The following is a 22821-nucleotide window of genomic DNA, read 5'->3' as shown; positions in this document are numbered from 1 at the left end:
ATAATCTATTCCGGTTTTGAAAAAAAAAACACATAAACTTTAAAATATACGGATTAGAATTTAGAAACCATACTATTTAATATTTATTTGAAGGTTCACTTTCGCTTCCTTTTAGTACGCTTCCTTTTAGTACATGCCTTGATAATAGTTCATATGAAATGAAAAATAAAAATATATGTTAGAGATGATTATACTCATGAATACAAAAATACAAATTCAAATAGGTTGATCGGGAAAGCATAATAGTAAAATTACACAAAAATATACGCTTAATAACAAATTTAAAGAAATATTATAAGATCTCCATTTTGAGATCAACGATCATCTTATAATGGTTAAAAAAGCATAAACCACTTGAAAAAGTAAAGTAAATTTTATAGAAAAACAATCAAAAGGTGAGAGTTGGAAAAAACTTAAATTGGAAGAGGAAATGACATAATTAAAATGATTAATTATTGTCATGATGGTTCAAAAAGTAAATTGTGAAATTTTAAAGATTTTTCATTCAATTTTTTTTACTTATTTATTTACCATTAATTATGAGAGTAGGTTTTTTTTAAGGAAATTATGAAAGTAAGTTTTATGTATTATTCCTGTTTTGACCAAAAAAAACACATAAACTTAAAAACATACGAAGTAGAATTTAAAAATCATACTATTTAATATTTACCCGAAGGTTCACTTTCGCTTCCTTTTATTACATGCCTTGATAATAGTTCATATAAAATGAAAAAGAAAAATATACGTTAGAGATGATTATACTCGTGAATACAAAAATACAAATTCAAATAGGTTGATCGGGAAAGTATAATAGTAAAATTACACTACAATATATGTTTAATAAAAAAGTAAAAGAAGTATTATAAGACTTATATTTTGAGATCAACAATCATCAATTACTTATCAGTTTCTACCTTACGTTTTTTTACCTTTACTTTTACCTCAGTTTTGTGCCTTTTGTATTTCTTCCCTCTTCAGATTACCCACGTGATGGTTTGTCTTATCTGCATTCACATACGTTTCATGGTGCTTTGAAGTTATATAAAAAATGCATTGACCAAAAGATAAAACATCAACCTGATAAAAACTTGACAAACGAATCAAAACATTGTCACATGTAAGTCACTTAAATTAAACCAACTGGAAAACATGAATTCAAATATAAAGCAAACGATTCATAAAACCAACAACATAACAAATTAAAATATACAACAACAATACTCAACAATAATACTTGACAATAATACTTAATATACTCAATATAATCAAATAAATAAATTAAACCATAAAATACAATCCACAACTTAGAAACTCATGACAAATGGGCATATTTTAAATAAATAAAATGAATATAAACTATTATAGGTATTGTAGGTTTTATAGTCATTACACAACCATAAATTCCCATATTTTAATTTAATTTTTAATTTATTTTGTGGTATTATTAAATTAAATAATTGATTGCCGAGGACCTTAAGAGATGAATTAAATAGGACAGAATGTTAATGAAGATTATGGGTGTTAAGTAATATAAAGAGTTTTAGTAAACTTATTAACATATTATATTACAAAAAATAATTAAATAGAAAAAACTTTTAATTAATTTGGTGTGTGTTAAGTATTATGAAGAGTTTTAATCAATTTATTGCCATGTTTAATTAAAAAAATTAAATAGAAAAATATTAATAATGGTGGGTGTTCAGTAATATGAAGAGGTTTAATTAATTTATTAACAGGTTTTATTAAAAAAATTTTGAAAACAATGAATTAAATAAGAAAATGTTAATAATGGTGAGTGTTTAGTAATATGAAGAGGTTTAATAAATTCCTTAACATGTTTTATTACAAAAATTTCAATTAAAAATTCAATTTTAATTATAAATTATGAAATTTATTAACATGTTTTATTACAAAAATTTCAATTAAAATGTCAATATTAATTATAAATTATGAAATTTGATGTAAATTTGTAAGGGTTACATAAATTTTGGAAGACAATATATTTAATATACAAATTTAATTTAAGAATAATAATAATATCTTTTAATATTATAGATATAAGTGAATTAAATTAATTTATAGATAAATGATTTAAATTAATGTCATGTAATAATAAATTGATAATCCATGTCACATTAATTCGCCATGTCACATTAAAAATATGCAACATCACATTTAAATATGTCACGTCACATTAAATTTTAATCTAGGTGGCTTTTTGGATCCTACGTGGCTTTGTCTAGATGGCATTTATTTGTCATTTTAGGGTAGCCTTTTAATTATATTTTATAGATATTAATATTAATATTAATAACTATAATAATAATAATAATAATTATTATTATTATTAACTATAATAATAATAATAATAATAATAATAATAATTATTATTATTATTATTATTATTATTATTAATTATTATTATTATTAATATTAATATTATTTCAGTTCAATTCAGCTCCAATCAGCTCAGTTCAGTTCAGCTCAGGTCCATTCAGTTCAGTTCAGTTCAGCTCAGCTCCATTCAGTTCAGTTCAGCTCAGCTCCATTCAGTTCAGTTCAGCTCAGTTCAATTCAGCTCTAAAAAGCCAGAAAGAACAGGGCCTTAAACCTGGCAAAAGCAACCCGACCAGATTAATCCGATTCGAAAAGGCTGATTGGAGACCTGAAATTAACCCGAACTCCATCACCCGAATGTGATCCAAAACTCGAATTGACCCGACTCGGCTGAAAAATGACCTGAGCTTTCTTGACTCGTAACTGAACGACCCCAAAATGACCCGAGCCGAACCACCCAACACAAATATGACTCGACAAAACATAACTCTAATTGAATCCAAAAGACTTGAAATGATTTTTTCTCTCTTATTCATTTACCCGAAAATGACCCGACCCGAAATAACCCGACTCACATGACCCGACCAACAAACCCGAAATGACCGGCCCGACCCAAATTCACCTCGAAAACAATGAGAGACCTGATTGACCCATTTGTCAAGTCTACTTGTACCTGTTCCAACAAAGGTGACTATAGCAGTATGGAATGGTATTCACATGTAACTGTCTCACCGAGAAGGCGAGAACTAGAGTTAGCTCAAGTAATAAGAGCTTTTTTATTCCAACCATGAAGTTGGAGTTCGATTTTCGTCCGCGACATAAATACGTTTATTTGAGAAAAAAAAACATCCCTAAACTTGAAGTTACGTCCTCTATGTAAACAATTGAGAGTTTGTGAACAATATGAACCTAGTTTTGGGACTTAATTTCAATTAAGTTAAAAGGTTCATCCAATATAATTAAGTTCAAATTTGTAGATTTTCAGTCAAGTTTATTTTAATTAAAATCCTTCATTCCTCTTTGCTCAAGAATATTACTTGTTTGTCCTGATTAATAATTTATATTTTCTATTGGGTATTTTAGTCAACATTTTACACACTTGGTTTTTTTAATAATAATTATAAGTCGTTGCGTTTTTTGCTTATCTTAATATTCGGATATAAAGTAACATAAACTATCCAGTGGGATGGAAGAGTTTAAACCAATTTAAGATCCAAGAAAGCTTTTTCCCTCCAAAGAGTGAAAGTTAGTTAGGATAGTTGAAAGGACAGGAAGAATAGAAGTAGATGTTGAATGTTATCCCAAACTATAATCTCTCTTCTTCATTCATCCAAACCCAAATCAATTTCACATCTTCATCAAATTCATGCTCTTCTAATTACGTATGATGGATTATTCCCCAATTTTCCCGCCAAACTCATCTACTTATCTGCTACTTCAGGCCATGTCCACTACTCTCACCGTTTGTTGCGCTACTATCCCACCTCTTATGTTATCGATTGGAATACCGTCATTCGGGCATACGCTAACACCCCGTCTCCCAACCAATCGCTTCGACTTTTCGTACAAATGATGCGTTTTGGTGTGTCCCCTGATCACTTCACCTTCCCTTTTCTCCTCAAGGCTTCCTCTCGCCTTTCTTCAATTCGTCTAGGTGTTTCCGTTCATTCCTATATTTTGAGATGTGGGCACAACGTTGATTTGTTTGTCTCCAATTCTCTAATCCATTTCTATGCTTCCTGTTGTGACATTATGTGCGCCCGCAAGGTGTTTGATGAAATGCCCCAGCGGACGAGGGTTTCGTGGAATTCGATGTTGAATGGGTATGCCAAATGTGGGGATGTTGGAAAGGCGCTGGAGGTGTTTAAGTCCATGCCTGATAAGGATGTTGTGTCGTGGAGCTCTATTATTGATGGCTTGGTCAAAGGTGGTGAATATGCCCAAGCTCTGACCTTTTTCGAGAGAATGGTGTCGGTGGGGGGACCTAAGCCTAATGAGGTGACCATGGTGAGTGTTTTACGTGCTTGCGCTCATTTAGGTGCTTTTGATCAAGGGAAATTGATGCATCGATACATAGTCGAAAATGAGCTTCCCTTGACTCTTGTGTTATTAACTTCCCTCGTGGATATGTATGCGAAATGTGGAGCGATAGAGGTGGCTTTGGCCGTGTTTAGAGGGATACCCAAGGTTAAATCTGATGTGTTTCTGTGGAATGCCATCATTGGGGGGCTTGCGAATCATGGCTCTGTGAGAGAGTCGCTAGATTTATTCAAAGAAATGTCAACTGCGGGAGTTGAAGCAGATGAGATTACCTATTTGTGCCTCTTATCTGCTTGTGCTCATGGAGGGTTAGTGAAGGAAGCGTGGAACTTTTTTGAAGCCCTTGAGAGAAATGGTATGACGGCCAAGTGTGAGCATTATGCCTGTATGATAGATGTTCTAGCGAGGGCAGGTGTGGTAGAAGAAGCCTATGATTTGTTGTGCAGAATGCCTCTGAAGCCTACTCCAGCAATGCTGGGATCACTCCTTAGCGGTTGTATGAACCATGGAAGGCTTGACCTTGCTGAACTATTGGGGAAGAAGCTCGTTGAGATAGACCCTCATCACGATGGTAGATACGTGGGGTTATCCAATGTGTATGCTGCAGTCAACCGCTGGGATGACGCCAAAACATGGAGACAAGCCATGGATACTACAGGGGTGAAGAAATTTCCTGGGTTAAGCTATGTGGAAATTTCCGGAATGCTCGAGATGTTTAAAGCACATGATAAGACACATCCCAAATCATCAGAAGTATATGCTATATTAAATCTTATTTTGATGCAAATGAGAAGAGCTATAGATTGTGAAGATGAGTGCCTTGTTTATTAGACGAAGGTTGATGGCTGGATGATTGTCCCTCTTGTATAGTAACGGCCATACAACTTCAGCTTGGAAGATCATGAAGACACATGAAAATTCTGATTCCTGGGGTCAGTACTAACCGTTTAGTTTTTACTAAACACTATTCTACACTATTTAACACAACTCTTGGTATCAAATTTCAATTTTCAGATATTCGGGGTTGCCCTAAAAGTAAGTTGAATGATCTGTTTGTTTTGTCAAACAATGGAAATTGAGGTGATAATTTGCGAATAAGATTCTCCGCCCCATTTTATGTCCACTCTTCCGTGTCGCACCCCTCTCCTTTTCACACATCATCAAAATATAAAGGACATAAATAACAAATGCGTTTAAGTTGTTGATGTGTCAAAAGCGAAGGTTTGGAGGAAATGAGATGGGACAGCAAGTGAAACAAACATAAATTTGTATGCGATAGTTAATGTATATGATTAGAGTTCATAAAAAAGAAGTGAAGTTATTGTTGACTTGTGGTAACAGTGTTCATACTTGGCATGAATGGCGATCCTTGTTGCTTCATTGATCATGGGCATAGCCAGCCGCATAGCTCTCAACTTTATCATGTTCTGGTCTACAATATTCAACACTGTTTGAGGATGACCATCGTAGGTGTTCTAAAAGGTGGTGGATCAATGATATGCAAATGATCCAAGCTTAGTGATTTTGCTTTCTTGTATGGTGGATTTGGTTTTCAGTTAATTTTATTTGGTTTCCGTTCCAGACACTAGAATTGTGTTGCTGGGTGGAGTAGACTCAGTAGAGTTTGGTATTTGTATGCCAAAGACGAGTAATCGAGTATTGATGTTGAGGATGGAGGAAATAGTACTTACATAATTTTATAGATTTAGAAGTTGTAATTGATGATTTGATGGCATGCCATCATCATAAATCAGACTAGTGCTCTTTATGTCTTTGCATCACCACGTATGCTTTACCTTCCTCGTATAAACCTGAGAATGATGGCACTTGGGCAGATCGTTATAAGTTGGGTTCGGAGGAGAAGGATCTAGATTCAAGGCTACAGGGAGAAACAATCAAACACATACGCCTTATAGTGGCGCGGCAGAAATGCAAATATAGATAGACTCCAAGTCTCCAACCTTTGTGATGGGCATCTTCCTTGCGCGTGCTCTCATGAAGTGGTAAACAGTTGGCCAAAGAGTTTGATCCCTGACCTCATGGTTAAGGGATGAGGTGAGCAACCACCACACCAAACTCATTTATTTGTAATTCCATCATATAAACATCTAAAAAGAACAAAGTAGCATTGTCCACTATAGAATATCCAACAAATTATTAAAAATACAAGGGTAAACATAATAAAAAAGATTATATAAAACCTAGAAGATGTTTTACATATGAGACCAACCCGTTATAACTAGGACTAACGACAAATACATAAGAATATGGGGGTATGTGAAATCGTCTCATATAAGACTCATTAAAATGACGTAGCCCTGTAATAACAGCTGGCCATGCGTCTGGGCTATTCAGTGGTTTCAAGAAATGGGTAATCCGTGTACCCAACAACTGGATCCGGAATGTAAAAGGTTTCTCTGTTGTACTTGTTAAGAGGAGCGTCAAGCTCAAATCTTCTAGGCAGATCCGGGTTAGCCAAAAACAAGCGGCCATACGCCACTAGATCTGTATGTCCGTTAGAAACAGCCTGATTTCCATCTTTTCTGTCATAACCTCCAGCAACGATGAAAGTAGCATTGAAGGCCTTTCTCATGGGCAATAGACTCTGAGAACATTCCTTCTTCTCTCCTACGGTTATCATCCTCGGTTCGACAGCATGACAGTACAAAATTCTATAATTACTCAGGGATTTGGCCATATACAGGGCTAGAGCTTCAGGGTTTGAGTCTCCTGCTTCCGAATAATCAGAAAAGGGAGAGATGCGAAACCCGACTCTATCTGCACCAATCTCATTGACAACAGCTTCAACTACTTCCAGAGCAAATCTACAGCGGTTCTCTAAAGACCCACCATACTCGTCTGTTCGATCATTGACTTTGTCTTTCATAAACTGGTCGATGAGGTAGCCGTGGGCGCCATGTATTTCAACACCGTCAAAACCTAGATGACAGAAATACATTTCCAATTGAGCCAAACGTTCATTATTCTTCGGCTCTAGATTATAATGAATAACATAAAATGACTTGCTAAACAAGTTGTGTTTTATTGCGTGAAATGACTCAAGTAATACCGTTGTTGTAAATGAAATAAAGAAAGCAATATGGCTTTAATATTCAAAGACCTTGTTTCCATGGAATATTACTAGTAGCCAGAAGAGAAGCCACTGAAACTAACATTAAGAGAATCGCGTGAAACAATGTTTCATACAGCAAACTCGATAACTACCATGACCAAGACACAATCATTGACAAAATAAAACTCACCAGCTTCTATAGCATTTCTAGCAGCAAGTCTGAAATCATTCACAACTGAAGGCATCTCATCTGTTGCAAGCCGTCTTGGAGTCGAGAATTGTGCAACGTCGATGCCATTTGACCCAACTTGAGGCGTTAAAGGTTTGTCTGTGGAAGATATTGGAGCTTGCCCATTTGGCTGAAAACCTTGTCCAGAAAAATAAATAAATTCATGTCAGCAAAATGCAAAGGAATCTAACAGAAACCTTGGAAAAGGTATCCCCATAAAAAAAAATGTGTATATATACATAAGCGGTTTTTCTAACATGGCACATGTTAATATACTTTATATTATTTTGTATTATTTTTCCTGATAGCTCTTTTTTTTTTGTCACAAGCTTATATATTCAATGTAATTAACCTTTTTCTAACTATAGTCTCTATGGTGCCAAAGGCTCGCTATTGTCTAGCTTCGGAATCTGATGGAAAAAAGCAAAATGACTCATTGAACTCTCGAGGCTTCTTAAATTGTGAGGAAAATGCAATTTACAATGCAAATTTCAGAACGGGTCATCAGCAAATAATTCCTCTAAAACATTGACTCATTGAACTCTCGAGGCTTCTTAAATGGTAAGGTTAGATCCTCCGGAGCCCTTAAGAAGCCACAAACAGAAACCACAGAGAGGCACAGGGTAATGTCTTTGTTGTAGTCCATGCTGTCCATCTACCAGGGAAAATAAATTAAGCAAAACTGTATATTAAGATTGTTACATCCACAAAATGGTACATCCATTACACAACACTCCATTCTCCATAATAGTTAGAATTAAGACAAGAAGAAGATTCATTCGAATTCTCAGTCAAAGCTAGAGTTGGATTCATCCCAAAAAGTTCTAGAAACTGAGCCGGCCAAATGGCCACAGTCAAGTTCTAGAAATTCAAGTTCAGTTCAGTTCAGCTCCATTAAGTTCAGTTCAGACAGTTTCAGTCCAAAAGAACAGAGCCAATATAATACTGAAGGGGGAAAAGCGAAGTAGAAGAAGCCCCGTAAAAGGTGATAGTTGCCTAAATTTGATATGCATTTAACATGAAATTAAGAAAATTGAAGTCATATATACCTTGATTTGAAACACGACCAACGTGCAAGATTTGACAAAAAAAGATGCCACCTTTTGCATGGACGGCGTTAACAATAGGTTTCCAAGCTTGAAGCTGCTCCGTTGTCCAAATACCAGGTGTTTCTGGATACCCTCGAGCGGTATTGGAAAGACCAGTTGCTTCAGTTATGAGAAGACCGCCATTAGTAGCACGTTGTGAGTAATATAATACTGCATGTGGTTGAGGTACATTTCCATACGATCGTTGCCTCGCCAATGGAGCCAAAACAACTCTGAATGAAGACAAGTTAGCATATGATGAAGCCACTGTAAGGAGATACGGTAATTAAACATACGATCTCAATAATAAAATAGGTATGAAAGCGAGCACATGTACAAGAGTGTGAGAAAGATTATCCTGCGTTAAGCTGTTACAGAATTGAGAAACTCAAAGCTAAGAATGAAAGCATAAGCGACAGGTATTGCCAACAGTTTTATACATGGAAATGAATGAAAAATGGTGGGACATATTGAAGTAAAATGGTGAGACATAGAGAGTAAGACCTGTGAGACAGATTGAAGTTGCCCATTTGATAAGGGATGATTAGAGGGATAATTGGTGCCATTTTCGAGTAATTGAGTTTGTTACCAAATTGATGAAATGGGAAAATGGATGAATGAATAATGGGTGTAAATGAATCGCAAAGGTACTTACTTATAGACGTTCCATTGCAGCAAATAGCTGACCATATTGAATCAAATGTTAAAGTTGATATTTGCTAACTTGGTAGTTGCCATGTCGTATACTACTTACTATCTTTAGTTTTACTTTAGCTGCCTGATCTCATCGCTGACGCTGACCTCTTTATTCTCTGAATGTGAAACTTAGTTAGGCACATGTTGAAAGGCGAGGAATAATACAATTACATGTTTCACTGTTTGTATTTCAATTTTATTCCTTTCTTTACATGTTTCACTGTTTGTATTTCAAATCCATGCTCTTCTAATTACTTATGGATCAATTTCACATCTTCATCATCATGTTCTGGTCTACGATATTCAACACTGTTTTCACAATGACCATCGGAGGAGTTCTGAAAGGTTTTGGGATCAATGGTATGCAAATGGTTCAACTTAGGTAGTGTTTGGAAACACGGAATTGATTTCATTTTCATGATTTTAATTGTAGAAACTCAAATGTTTAAATTCAATTCCAAATCCAATTCCAAAATTGCGTTTGGGAAAACCATGGAATTGGAATAGGAATTGAACTTGGGCGAGACGGATATGGGTCGAGGAGGTCATTGAATGTTTTATATTTGAAAAAATTAAATATTGTCTTGGAAAATATTTGCGATTGAAAAAATATCATAAATAAAAATACGATGAAATTTGTGTCACAAAATAAAACTTAAGGAGTCATGAAATTGAAATGACTAGTATATGGTAGGTATTTGAGAACCCCAAATTTTAACTAGCTTGGAATTGATAAGGGATTGAGTCAATTTCCAATTCCAAATTCTAGGGGTTCTCAAACACTTCAAAATGTATCAATTATTGTGTTGCTGGGAGTAGAGGGACATGGTCTGGATGTGAGAGGACTGTTAATTTGATAATCAACGGAGCCTGAGCCTGGAGGAGTTTGGTACTTGTATGCCAAATACGAGGAAGAGATGATATTGCCTAAGACGAGAGTCTTGATGTCGAAGCTGCAGGAAATAGTACTTGAATAATTTTTTAGATTTTTAGAAACTCTAATGTCGATGTTTTACATTGTCAGTTTCACTAAATTTGGCCCAATCATCATAATAGTATGGAAAAACCAAATTAAATATTAGATAATCCTGGAAAAGAAAGAGAAATTAGCGTAAGAGCACGTTGTCCACTTGTCACTAGCAAGTTAACTCAAACAAATCGTGTGCAACTGTTAAGCGATTCTGGTCTCTTAATAGTCTTCGAAGCACCTGATGAGCACTTGACGGGGAGCCAACAGGGACTGTTGCGTCTGTATGCCATAGCCCAATCCAGGTACACCCAACCGGACACTACAAACACTAATTCATTTGCTTTCTATTTTGCTCTGATACCCAAATGTCACCAACCTATTCGACAAGCCTCGCAACATTCACAAACAAGTCACACCTTCCCTAGCATCAAATTGCTAAATCAGAAACAGTTAAAATGGTTTTGCACCAGTTTCCAAATCGCCAAACATTTTGATGGCATATTACATTGTCCAGTGTCAACCGCGGAACTTAGCTGTGCGTATGGTGCAGTGTTATTACAAAGCGGGTAGGATTTTGCCTTGTTGCTACCCATAATTCCATCAAGTAAAGCAGATTGGCTTCAATTTGATCAGATTAACTTTGATTTTTCAATTTTCACAGAAAAATAGTTTTAAATTTTCGTTGCCTCTTGTATTAAATGAATATGAAATTTAATTTGATCCAATCCTCTGATGCTGATAAAATATTCTAGCCAAATGGTTCACAAATAGAGCAAACCTAATGATGATGACTACATGTTCCTGCAAAAATTGGGGGCATTAGGAAGACCCAAAATGCCCTTGACGGAAATGCCATGACAAACAGCATGCAAAGGCGCAACGAGGGCTGAGATGTAGCAAGGATAAAGCACTGGGTGGAGTGGCATATCGAAGCAAATCTCAAACGAGAGCGGTCTAACTCTTAAACAGTACCTCATGCACCCCAAAACATCAACAAGCTCTTGCAGTATAACTGACGGATGTAATTCAAGAAGGGAAAGAGAGCAGCGGAGCACATCAATAAACTTGTGGCCAACCTAAATGCACTTCATCTTCAAGTGGTGGTGTGCAAGATTTAAACCGTGAAAAACACAAAGAATACAAGCAAGAAAACCCAGAGATTCTACTGAGCGCAGATAATCAATTTCAACAGAGACGAGGGCAAGTATCTGTCAACTAACCAACCTAGTTTTGAAAACCCGAAGAAGAAAAAAAGAACTAGAGTAAAACATTCAAGATACATTTGCTCCAAAAGATGGCCTCTCTTCTTTAAGACACCTACTCATGAAAACCCAATTAATATGGTCAACGGCCACCAAGAAATAAAATAACCCTCACAACTCAACATCTACAGAACAAATGCCACAGAACAAATGCCAGTACCTGACAGAAGCGATTCATGCAGCTCTCTAATTTGGGTAAACAACAGAAAAGAAGTCCAACTAATGTATGGGAAATCTGCATCACTGTTGCCGTATTTCAAACAAGCAAGCTTCCCAAGTGAATTCCTTAATAAATCAAAATTGGAGATCCAGGGGAAAGCGGCTAGTAACAAAACCCAAAGGGATGCAGAAGCAGATAACCAATGATGCAGTAGGTGAAGCAGAAGAGGCACAATGTCAAATGTCGCACAACCATGACGACACCTCCACAAGGACAAAAAAAAACAATAAAACCCTTAGCACGCTTTTTTGCAAATGTTCTTTAGAGTAAATCAATAACTATTTGCTACATCCAAATCCTTAGTTGCAACTATATAGCATCATAATAACATAAAACAAACAGTAAGAAACTTAACCAATTCCAACATTCCAAGCCAAGAGCAGTTCCTAGATTAAAAAGACTCGTCACAATGTTTGAGCAGAGCATCTTACACATAGCCTTTCGGTAACGTCACATAAGCAACAGCCCACATCAACTCCTGCTCCGGCGACGATCCCTGACACCATTTCTACATGTCAAAAAATTCAATAGCTATTAGAAAATCGGTATGCCAGGAACTCATTTTATACTCTTTATCATTGACATGCATGCCATTTACTGACTAGAAAATCAAATCCAATACAAAAGTGAAATCAAACCTAACATTATACAAAATACAAACTGTTTACCTTGACCCAAGTAATAATGTTTGAGCAACTAATGGGATTTAGCCTTTACCCCTAAAACAAATGAAGCAGAATCCAAAAATAAAATTTGAGCAACTGAGGGCTTTACCCGTTAGCATAAGGCAACTCCTCTCGGGCACGATAAGGAAGTGGTGACCTACTTATGCTGCGACCACGAGGTGAAGGACTGCGACGCCTGGGTGGCGGAGATCTGCCACGTGGGCTGTAGCTCCTACAGGAAAACAAAAAAGTTACAACCACGTAAGGCAAATGATAATATTAATCTGATTAGAGTTGTTTGAGAGTCTACTAAATATTAGTCCATAAGGAGCAAAGATAAAATACAACTGCTCAACCAGTTCGAAAAGGTGCACCAAGGCAACATGAGCATGTGGCAATAAGGAGTTGTGAACGATCATAAACACAAGGCGCACAATGTGAGCAACAAAGTTGTATTTTCAAGGAAAAAGTGCAACAATATCTACTTTGGATTTTATAGAGAGATAGAATGTATGGTATGGACAATTGAGTAAAGGGAATGGCATAATGGGAGAAATAGAAGAAAATATTGTAAATGTACGCTATGCCGTAGTTAACAGGGGACCCTTTCGCCAGGCAGCTTAGGCTAGTGGCCTAGCGAACCTTGAGACTAAGTGCGCCTTTTAAACAAAGGACAAAAAAAAAACCAAGATCAAGGATAGGATTCAAGATATGTGGAAACTAAAACAGAAGAGTATAAGACAATCATCATGTCTTTGACAATACCTCCTTCCATAACTTGGGCTCCTCCTGTATCTAGGACTGCGGCTGCGGCTGCGACGCCTTCCCCCTCCACCGCCACCTCCATCTCGTGATCGACATTCACGAGCAAAGTGACCAGGTTCACCACATTCATAGCACTTCAAATCAGAACCACCTCGTCCGCGGCCACCTCCACCACCACCACCACCACCGCGGCCACCTCCTCCGCTGCCTCTGGAATTGTGTGAAAGCTCGATTCTCCAACCATTTTTACCTAAAAAGAGCATGAACACGGATAAAAAAATTCAGATTAATAAAGATTGTTTCTTTTAAAAAAAGCAATTAGATTCTCTGGTTCTAAATTGAAAATCGAACAAAATCCTGTGAGGCATCGACAATAGAATGATGGACAGAGTAGGAAATAACCTTGAAAAACATACAGTCTGAACATGACAACAACGCACCTCAAGTTGGATGAAAAGAATGAGGATGGCAACTAAGTCATATTGTAAATAACATTAAAGTTGCTTAATAGGCGTCAATACTAATACCATGAAAGCTGGAGATGGGGGAGAAGAAGACATCAACACATTAAGACATAAATTAAAAAATGCAGAGGGCAAGTGACCTGCTCATGTACTTAAACGATAACAGATTGGTTGGCATTCTTTCGAATAGAAGCCCAATTGATTTAGTGGGTTAGCAAAAGACACATGTGATACTATAAATCATTTGAATCGGATATCTTCATACATAGAATAGGATATATTCTTACTGAAATAGCATGATTTGGAGAGGTAGCTAATATAATCCTAGGACACTTAAAAAATTAATTAATCACAAAAGGGAAGAGACAGTAGGGGACTAGCAGGGGCGGTCGTCACAAGCAACAAAAATAAAAAAAACTTTAGATTTGTTTTTCTAAGGTACGTTATCGCACAACAGCTAGTTGGTTCCGCAACTGTAATAATAATAATATATTGAAAAGCAAGATGATAATACCATCGAGCTGGTGAATGGCGTCTTTGGCATCCCTAGGATCATCAAAATCAACGAAGGCATAGCCAGGTGGTCTACGAGCAACCCATACACTGCACCACATGATCACAATTAATTAATTAAATAATTAAATTTAAATTAAGAAAATAATCAAAAAGAAAGAATTAAAAGGAAGGAAGTAGTGGGTAGCTGTACCTGCGAATGACGCCGAAGGTGCGAAACTCGTCTTCAAGATCACGCTCGCTCACCCTCGGATCCAAGTTTCCCACGTAAACCCGCGACATCACACACTCAATTACTGTAACCTACGAGAGAAGAGAGAGAGAGAGAGAGAGAGAGAGAGAAGTGCGGTGAATGGGGAAGGAGGAATATGCGATTGTTTTCGGCTGCCTTTCTTTTAGGGTTTCTACTTCGCTCTTAATTTACTAGACGTCATCCTCGCCTCCTCTGGCTACTAGTACACCTCATAAACGGATCATCTCCACTTGGATCCTCCCGATTTGGTTACGGTACAAGGCGGTTCTGATACCATTTAAATCAGAAACTCTCATATATGACCGTCCTATAGCATAAGACTGACCTAATAGGACAAAATCCAAACACAAATCATTACTATATCAAGTTTTTTATTTTAATTTTGATAACTTTATAACTTATGTTGAAAACTAACATATTTAAATATGTATATTATCAACTTATAATATTAAGTTTTTATTAAAATAAAATATTATTTTATATATTACAAAGTAATTTTGATGGGCCTCATATTATTGGATCAGTCTTACCTAAATTTAAGTTTTACACAACAATTTGTGTGCTTTTTAAACCCTTTTAAAAATTGGAATTATGTATTGTTTAAAAATTAAATCATACTCTATTCACTCATCATTTCTTCCCCTTCTATTTTGCACAAAAAATAAGAAAATGATTTTGTACTACACAAAACACTCTACCCCACATACAATTAAATTTTGGACCACACAAAACCTTCCAAAAAAGGAAAGAGGGGAGAAACTCTGACTATCATGAAAACGAAAAGAGGGAGTAAATGAGTGAATAAGAGGGAGTATTTTTTTATAATAATCTTTATTTTATTTTTTGCAAAATTTTATCATCCCTTATATACTAAATGAATAGGAAAAACTTCAAGTTTTCCTGCCTAAAACACATTTCCTATTTTGATAAAATCTTTATTTACTTTCCTATTTTGATATAATCCCTTGTTTAATTCTTTTTTCTAAGATTTTTGTCATAAAAAATTTGTTCTTTATATGCTAAATCGTAACTAAAAGATATACTAATAAAAAAATTATAAACAATTTCATTAATTTTGTTTAAAATATAAATATATTTCTTGACATTACTCAATTTTTTTATTAGCTTTATAGCTCAATTTTTTTTTTCAAAAAAAAAAACTATAAATACCGCGCATTCATTGCGCGGGATCTAAACTAGTTTCATTTCAATTGAAAGGAAATTAAATTATTTTGCTTATAACAATATTACTTTAGTCATATATATTACTTACAGTACTTATAACGAACTAATAATAAAACCACAATAATGAAGAGAGAGAATCTCGAGAGAGAGAGAGAGAGAGAGAGCGCTCTTAATTTTAGGTAAGATTCCGCCGTCTTTCACAATAATGACGAGAGCTTCTTCGTCTAAACCTTCATCCGCCATTAAAATCACTTAAAATACCAAAAAATGTCGACTTTATCGTCTTCTACTCAACCTATTACTAAAAAGACTGGACCTTCACCTTCGGAGGTTCTCAAAGAAAAGAATGTGAATGAAGTTGTCGGCATTGCTCCCTTTGACCTTGAGACTGTTGAGGTTGAGGAGAATGCTGAAGAATGGATTATTCAGGGGAAGAAAAAACAAAACTTGGCAACGATTGATACGTGTTTGATAGCGGAAGAAACAAACGAGGATATATCCGACAAACTAGACCTATAGCTTGACGAATTACGAGACCAAGTCAAGACCTATTGACTCGAACTCAAGAACTAAGTTAGAAACGCGTTTAGGCAATAGCTCGAAAACTCAGAATTGTGCTCGACAATTGCAAGTAATTTTGAGAGAATTTTGTGAAAATCGTGGATGATTTCCTCATTCCATTCAAATGGCTTAAATAGCCTAAAAGAGACAAATGAAAGGTCCTTACAATCCTAAAATATTAACTAGCCAATTTAAGGGTATTAAACTAGCCAATTAACACCCATAAAAGAAAACATAAATAACTAAAGTAGGGTGTAAATTTCTTCCACCCATTTTATTTAACAACGTAAATATGCAAGACCAAGAATTGTCACATGACCCATGACACCATACAAACATAACGAGCCATCGTCCCGAAGTAAGCGTCCTTGTCAATGCTTGTAATAACCAGTGAGCTTTGGCTATCGACGTCCGCATCATCTCCTCCCCCTTTAAAAGGAATTGACCTCAATTCGGCAAGACCGTCATCATCGAAATAAGGCGACAAATCGCCCACATTAAACGTGGCGTGAACGCCGTAATCTCCGGGAAGCTCGATTTTGTAAGCATTATCATTGATACGTTGCATTACCTTATAAGGCCCCTCGGCGCGAGGCATAAGTTTATTTTCCCGCTTACTCTGAAATCGCTCTTTCCTCAAATTCACCCATACCAAATCACCCTCCTGGAACACTCGAGGCCGCCTATGCTTATTGGATTTCTGTTGATAAGTGGCATTGATGGCTTCGATTCGCTCGCGAATTTGTTGATGCAATTTCAGCATGGATTTCAGTTTGGCTTTGGCATCCTTATGAACTAGTTCGTCTTTGGGCAGGGGAATTAAATCCAGTGGCAAGTAAGGATTAATCCCATACACGGCTTCAAATGGAGACCGACCTGTAGCATATGCCGGTGATCGATTGAAAGCGAACTCTGCATGCGCAAGTTTGAGGTCCCAATCTCTTTGGGTGCGACTAACTAGCCCACGCAACAACACCCCTAAGGTTCGATTCGTCACCTCCGTTTGCCCATCCGTTTGGGGATGATGAGATGTGCTAAAAAGTAACTTGGTACCCACCTTTCTCCATAATGTATTCCAAAAATAACTTAGGAACTTGGAGTCACGATCCGACACAATTGTCTTGGGTATTCCATGAAGACGAACAATTTCACGATAATACAAGTCAGCCACACGGCTTGCATCGTCGGTCTTGTTACATGCCACAAAATGAGCCATCTTTGAGAATCTATCAACGACCACCATAATAGCATCCTTACCCCTTTGAGTACGAGGTAGGGCTACTATAAAATCCATCGAGACATCCTCCCAAGGACGCATAGGAACCGGCAAAGGCGAGTACAAACCCGGCTTGAATGAACTTTTAGCCATCCGACAAGTCACACACTTACCCACAATGTTTGTCACGTCCCTCAACATCTTGGGCCAAAAGAAATGTTCTCGTAACACCTCCAATGACTTGGTTATACCGAAGTGCCCAGCCAACCCTCCACCATGAGCTTCTCGCACTAGCAACTCCCGTATTGGATGTTTAGGTACACAAAGGCGGTTGCCCTTGAAAAGGAAACCGTCTTGGACAACAAAATCCTCGAATGCCCCACCATTACACTTAGCAAATGTCACGCCAAAATCATCATCATCTTTATAATAATCCTTCAAAATTTCGAAACCAAGAAGGCGAACATTTAAAGTAGCTAATAAAGCGTACCTGCGAGATAATGCATCGGCCACAATATTGCTTCGACCATTCTTGTATTTTGCGGAAAAATGGAAGGACTGCAAAAACTCGACCCATTTGGCGTGTCGTGGGTTCAATTTTTGCTGCCCATTAATGTATTTCAGGGACTCGTGGTCGGAATGTAAGATGAAGTGATTGGGACGCAAATAATGGCTCCAATGGCCTAAGGCGCGAACAATGGCGTAAAATTCTTTATCGTATGTACAGTAATTTAAATGAGCACCACCCAATTTCTCCGAGAAATATGCAATTGGCCGCTTATTCTGAATTAGTACGACACCTATACCTACACCACTCGCGTCGCATTCGACCTCGAAGGGTTGAGAAAAATCGGGTAAGGCTAGAATAGGGGTACTGCACAGCCGACTTTTAATGGTTTCAAAAGCTTCTTGCGCCTCATTTCCCCATAAAAATGACCCTTTCTTTAAACAATTTGTAATCGGAGTCATAATTGAACTAAAATCTCGAATAAAACGACGGTAAAATGAAGCTAATCCATGAAAAGAGCGAACTTCACTAACCGTTTTAGGCCTGGGCCAAGTCCTAATTGCTTCGATTTTAGTTGGGTCGACGGAAACTCCGTCTTTCGAGACCACGTTACCCAAGAAAACCACCTGGTTAACCAAAAACGCACACTTTTCCCTTTTCCCATACAATTTCTTGGCACGTAATACTTCAAAAATTTGTTTCAAGTGCCATAAATGCTCCTCCTCATTTTTGCTATAAACTAAGATATCATCGAGGTAAACTACCACAAATCGACCCAAAAATGGTTTAAGCACTTCATTCATCAACCGCATAAATGTGCTCGGAGCATTTGTGAGTCCGAAGGGCATAACTAACCACTCATAAAGACCATGCTTCGTTTTAAAAGCCGTCTTCCATTCGTCACCTTCTCGCATTCGAATTTGATGGTAACCACTCCGCAAATCAATTTTCGAAAACACCACCGAACCATGGAGTTCATCCAACATGTCGTCTAGTCTCGGAATTGGGAAACGATATTTGATGGTAATATTATTTACGGACCGGCTATCAACACACATTCGCCATGAACCATCCTTTTTGGGCACAAGTAATACGGGTACGGCGCAAGGACTTAGGCTTTCCCGAACAAATCCCCGACTCATGAGCTCATCAATTTGTCTTTGTAACTCTCTGGTTTCCTCCGGGTTACAGCGGTACGCAGCCTTATTGGGCAGTGATGCACCCGGAATAAGGTCAATTTGGTGTTCAATCCCACGGATAGGAGGAAGTTCGGGTGGTAAATCATCGGGAAAAACGTCTCGAAATTCGTTCAACAAGCTGTCAATAGGACTGCCCGTTAAATCCTCCTGGTCATGCCTTATTTCTTCCTGAGCCACAAGCAAATAAACCTGCTCACCATTGTTAATTGCACACTTGATTTCCCGTTCCTTGATCAACATGGTTGTCTTCTTCTTTTTGGTGCTCATAGCTCGAATTTCCTTTGCTGACATGGGTTTTAGCACAATTTTCTTCCCCTTATCCCGAAACTCGTACTCATTACTTCGCCCATGGTGCAATACGTCCCTATCAAATTGCCAAGGACGGCCTAATAAAATGTGACAAGCATCCATTGGAATTACGTCGCATAATACCTCGTCATGATAAGATCCCATAGCCAATCCCACAAGCACCTGTTTCGACACTTTTAATTTATTTCCGTCATCGAGCCAATGCAATGAATACGGCCTAGGATGAGCCGTGGTGGTTAACCCGAGTTTAGAAACCATCTCGCTTGAAGCCACGTTAGTACAACTACCACCATCGATTATTACACTACACCATTTGTCACCAATTTGGCATTTGGTATGAAATAATTGGTCTCGCTGTTCTCCAATTTCCGGGACTGGTTGAGTTTGTAAAGTGCGAAGAACCAACGCCGTATCGTAATTCGGGGCAGTGTAATCTTCCACTTCCTCTTCCTCACTGCCTCCGTCATCAAAATTAAATATGTCACCTAGTCGGTCCCTCTCTTCCACGTCTAACAGTTCATCCCGAATCGCCACTGCTTCCCTTAATGTCACCACGCGCTTGTTTGGGCAAAAGCTCTGAAAGTGTCCGAAACCTTGGCACTTAAAACACCTTACTCTGGACAGGGGAGTTTCCTTATTTACGTTGCTTGTTTTGGTGGGAGTTGGAATGTCTGAGTTAGGACTTTTGTTGGGGCTACTGACAAATGCAGAGGAGTTATTTTTTGAAGGTGTTTCGAATTTGGTCCATGTTTTGGATTTACCCGAGTCCGAGTTCGACCCTACCCCATATTTTGCCTTGCCCTGGGTTTCGAGCTTTAGACAAAGCCCACACAAAGTATCAAAGTCGGAATATGGGTATAGTTCCACGACACTAGCCATACTGAAATTCAATCCTCGTAAAAACCGTGCCATCTTCTGTTCCTCTATCTCCTCTAATTCCCCCATTAAAGTCAGACTCTCAAATTCATCAATATATTCCCCGACGCTCAATTTCCCTTGTCTAAATTCGGCTATCTTTCGATAAGTAGAAATTTTGTGAGTCGAAGGTACATACCGTTTTCGGAGTTTGCGCTTCAAGGATTCCCAAGAAACGATCTTGTCTTTGCCAGCCCTTGTTCGCTTAGCTTTCAACCCTTCGAACCACAACGAAGCCCCCTTGCTCAATCGCAAAATCGCGTATCGACATCGCTTCTCATCATTGAGATCTTTAAAATCGAATAGCCGATCAATTTTCCGTTCCCAATCCAGGTAATTTTCGAGATCGGTACCCCCTGTAAATTCTGGAAGTTCGGAGATTTTGAACTCGTCTTGCTTTGCCTTCCCACCTGTTCGACTCCCGGTAGGTCTATTACGCAACAAGTCTTGAAGCTTGTCATAAAACTCGTCGTCGAATTGCTCACCTGCCATTCATTTATATTTTTTTTTTTGTGGAGTTTTTTTTTTTTTTTTGTGTGTGTGTGTGTGTGTGTGTTTAATCGAACAAAAAAAAATAGGACCGTCTCGATTGATGGAAATCAAGAGCCGAAGCTCTGATACCACTAATGATACGTGTTTGATAGCGGAAGAAACAAACGAGGATATATCCGACAAACTAGACCTATAGCTTGACAAATTACGAGACCAAGTCAAGACCTATTGACTCGAACTCAAGAACTAAGCTAGAAACGCGTCTAGGCAATAGCTCGAAAACTCAGAATTGTGCTCGACAATTGCAAGTAATTTTGAGAGAATTTTGTGAAAATCGTGGATGATTTCCTCATTCCATTCAAATGGCTTAAATAGCCTAAAAGAGACAAATGAAAGGTCCTTACAATCCTAAAATATTAACTAGCCAATTTAAGGGTATTAAACTAGCCAATTAACACCCATAAAAGAAAACATAAATAACTAAAGTAGGGTGTAAATTTCTTCCACCCATTTTATTTAACAACGTAAATATGCAAGACCAAGAATTGTCACACGACCCATGACACCATACAAACATAACGAGCCATCGTCCCGAAGTAAGCGTCCTTGTCAATGCTTGTAATAACCAGTGAGCTTTGGCTATCGACGTCCGCATCAACGATTCCTGAGGATCCTACGAAGTTCTTGCAGTTTACAGCAGAGGATGTTGTTGAGGAGCAGAATTATTGGAAATCTGTTGTTTATTGTTTTGTTCTGGGAGCCAATCCTCCAGTGGAAGTTGTTGATGGTTTTGTCAGACGTATATAGGCTAATTTTTCCATTGATAAGGTATCTTTTCTCCCCAATGGTATTTTCTTGGTTCGTTTTCAGAATGAGCAGTGTAAGGATGCTGTTCTAAAACAGGGTCATTATCTCTTTGATAACAAACCTTTAATTGTAAGGAGTTGGAATGAGAAAGTGGAATTTACCAAAGATAATGTTAAAACTGTACCTGTTTGGGTTAGGCTAATGGATTTACCACTCAAGTTTTGGGGTAAATGCTTACCTAAAATTTTTGAACTGGTTGGTAAATATATCAGTAGTGATGTACCCACAATGGAAAAAACTCGTCTAGGGTTTGCCCGTGTGTTGCTTGAGGTTCCCTTTGGTGCCAAAATTGTTGACTGGGTTAAATTCCTAGATGAAGAGGGTCAAATAGTGAAAATCAGAGTTGAATGTGAATGGAGACCCATTGTTTGCACTGAATGTGGAGGAGTTGGTCATGAGGGATCTAAGTGTAGGAAACTTAAGACTAAGGGCCCTACCCAACCGCTTCCTCCCTCTCAGAAGTGAGTCCCTAAGAAGTCACACACTGTGCCTCAGAAAGTCCAACCAGTCCCCCCCCTGTGGTGTTAGTGCCTGATACTCCTACCGTGACTACTTCTGAGGAGATTCAACACAAACTTCAGGTCACTTGGTCAAAAAATGGCATCTATAGTCAGGTTAACACTCCTGCCAGACCTCCAATTACTTTTAGTAGGCAAGAGATAATTAGAGCAGGAAAGTGTCAAACCGCCCTTAGCCAATACACCTTCCAGGATGCCCTCAACAATGCTACACCTAAGCTGGGTATTGGCACTGCTTTGCCTAATGTTTCACCTAGGGTTGGGGTTGGTACAAGTGGTAGTGTGTTACTCCCTGCTGGGAGTAATGTATAGCCTTGGATTTTGGAATATTAGGGGACTGAATAACCTAGATAAGCAAAAACAAATCAAATAGTTTCTACATTCTCATCAGGTGGGTTTATTTGGTCTCCTTGAGACAAAGGTGAAGCCTTTGTCTCTAAATTCAGTAAGGTTAAATATGTGTGATGGTTGGTCCT

At 37.7% G+C, this 22821-nt stretch overlaps 3 protein-coding genes across 4 annotated transcripts; 1 reads left to right on the top strand and 2 right to left on the bottom strand.

Annotated features, from left to right (window-relative positions):
* The first annotated feature begins 3539 nt into the window (after positions 1 to 3539).
* LOC141605498 (pentatricopeptide repeat-containing protein At5g08305) lies at positions 3540 to 5463 on the top strand. The gene has a single exon (XM_074424298.1). The coding sequence runs from the start codon at positions 3631 to 3633 to the stop codon at positions 5206 to 5208; it is 1578 nt and encodes a 525-aa protein (XP_074280399.1). The 5' UTR covers positions 3540 to 3630; the 3' UTR covers positions 5209 to 5463.
* Positions 5464 to 6457: 994 nt separating this feature from the next.
* LOC141605500 (putative 12-oxophytodienoate reductase 11) lies at positions 6458 to 9405 on the bottom strand. Its single transcript, XM_074424299.1, has 4 exons — positions 9272 to 9405; positions 8729 to 9000; positions 7641 to 7817; positions 6458 to 7317 (listed from the first exon to the last, which is right to left on the bottom strand). The coding sequence occupies exons 1-4, from the start codon at positions 9331 to 9333 to the stop codon at positions 6725 to 6727; spliced, it is 1104 nt and encodes a 367-aa protein (XP_074280400.1). The 5' UTR covers positions 9334 to 9405; the 3' UTR covers positions 6458 to 6724.
* Positions 9406 to 11099: 1694 nt separating this feature from the next.
* On the bottom strand, positions 11100 to 14760 carry LOC141605497 (serine/arginine-rich splicing factor RSZ22A-like). Of its 2 annotated transcripts, XR_012526369.1 has the most exons (6): positions 14516 to 14760; positions 14324 to 14412; positions 13346 to 13595; positions 12690 to 12812; positions 11856 to 12423; positions 11572 to 11750 (listed from the first exon to the last, which is right to left on the bottom strand). XR_012526369.1 is itself a non-coding variant. In XM_074424297.1 (5 exons), exons 1-5 carry the CDS (start codon positions 14602 to 14604, stop codon positions 12387 to 12389), a joined length of 588 nt encoding a protein of 195 aa, XP_074280398.1. In that variant the 5' UTR covers positions 14605 to 14760; the 3' UTR covers positions 11100 to 12386. The 2 variants fall into 2 exon arrangements, 1 of the variants encoding a protein (XP_074280398.1); XM_074424297.1 differs by having other exon boundaries at positions 11100 to 12423.
* Positions 14761 to 22821: the final 8061 nt, after the last annotated feature.

This window comes from Silene latifolia, chromosome 10 (genome assembly GCF_048544455.1).
Source record: "Silene latifolia isolate original U9 population chromosome 10, ASM4854445v1, whole genome shotgun sequence".
NCBI classification, from domain to species: Eukaryota; Viridiplantae; Streptophyta; class Magnoliopsida; order Caryophyllales; family Caryophyllaceae; genus Silene; species Silene latifolia.
This window is presented reverse-complemented; position numbering and strand designations above follow the sequence as displayed.

Coding starts and splice junctions, on each gene's coding strand:
- LOC141605500 (XM_074424299.1), bottom strand. CDS start 9,333: ATGGCACCAATTATCCCTCTAATCATCCCTTATCAAATGGGCAACTTC. Junction 7,818..8,728: donor TGGTCGTGTTTCAAATCAAG/GTATATATGACT, acceptor TTTCTGGACAAG/GTTTTCAGCCAAATGGGCAA. Junction 7,318..7,640: donor TAGAAATGCTATAGAAGCTG/GTGAGTTTTATT, acceptor TCTGTCATCTAG/GTTTTGACGGTGTTGAAATA.
- LOC141605498 (XM_074424298.1), top strand. CDS start 3,631: ATGTTATCCCAAACTATAATCTCTCTTCTTCATTCATCCAAACCCAAA.
- LOC141605497 (XM_074424297.1), bottom strand. CDS start 14,604: ATGTCGCGGGTTTACGTGGGAAACTTGGATCCGAGGGTGAGCGAGCGT. Junction 13,596..14,323: donor CGCCATTCACCAGCTCGATG/GTATTATCATCT, acceptor TGCTCTTTTTAG/GTAAAAATGGTTGGAGAATC. Junction 12,813..13,345: donor AGCCCAAGTTATGGAAGGAG/GTATTGTCAAAG, acceptor GTTTTCCTGTAG/GAGCTACAGCCCACGTGGCA.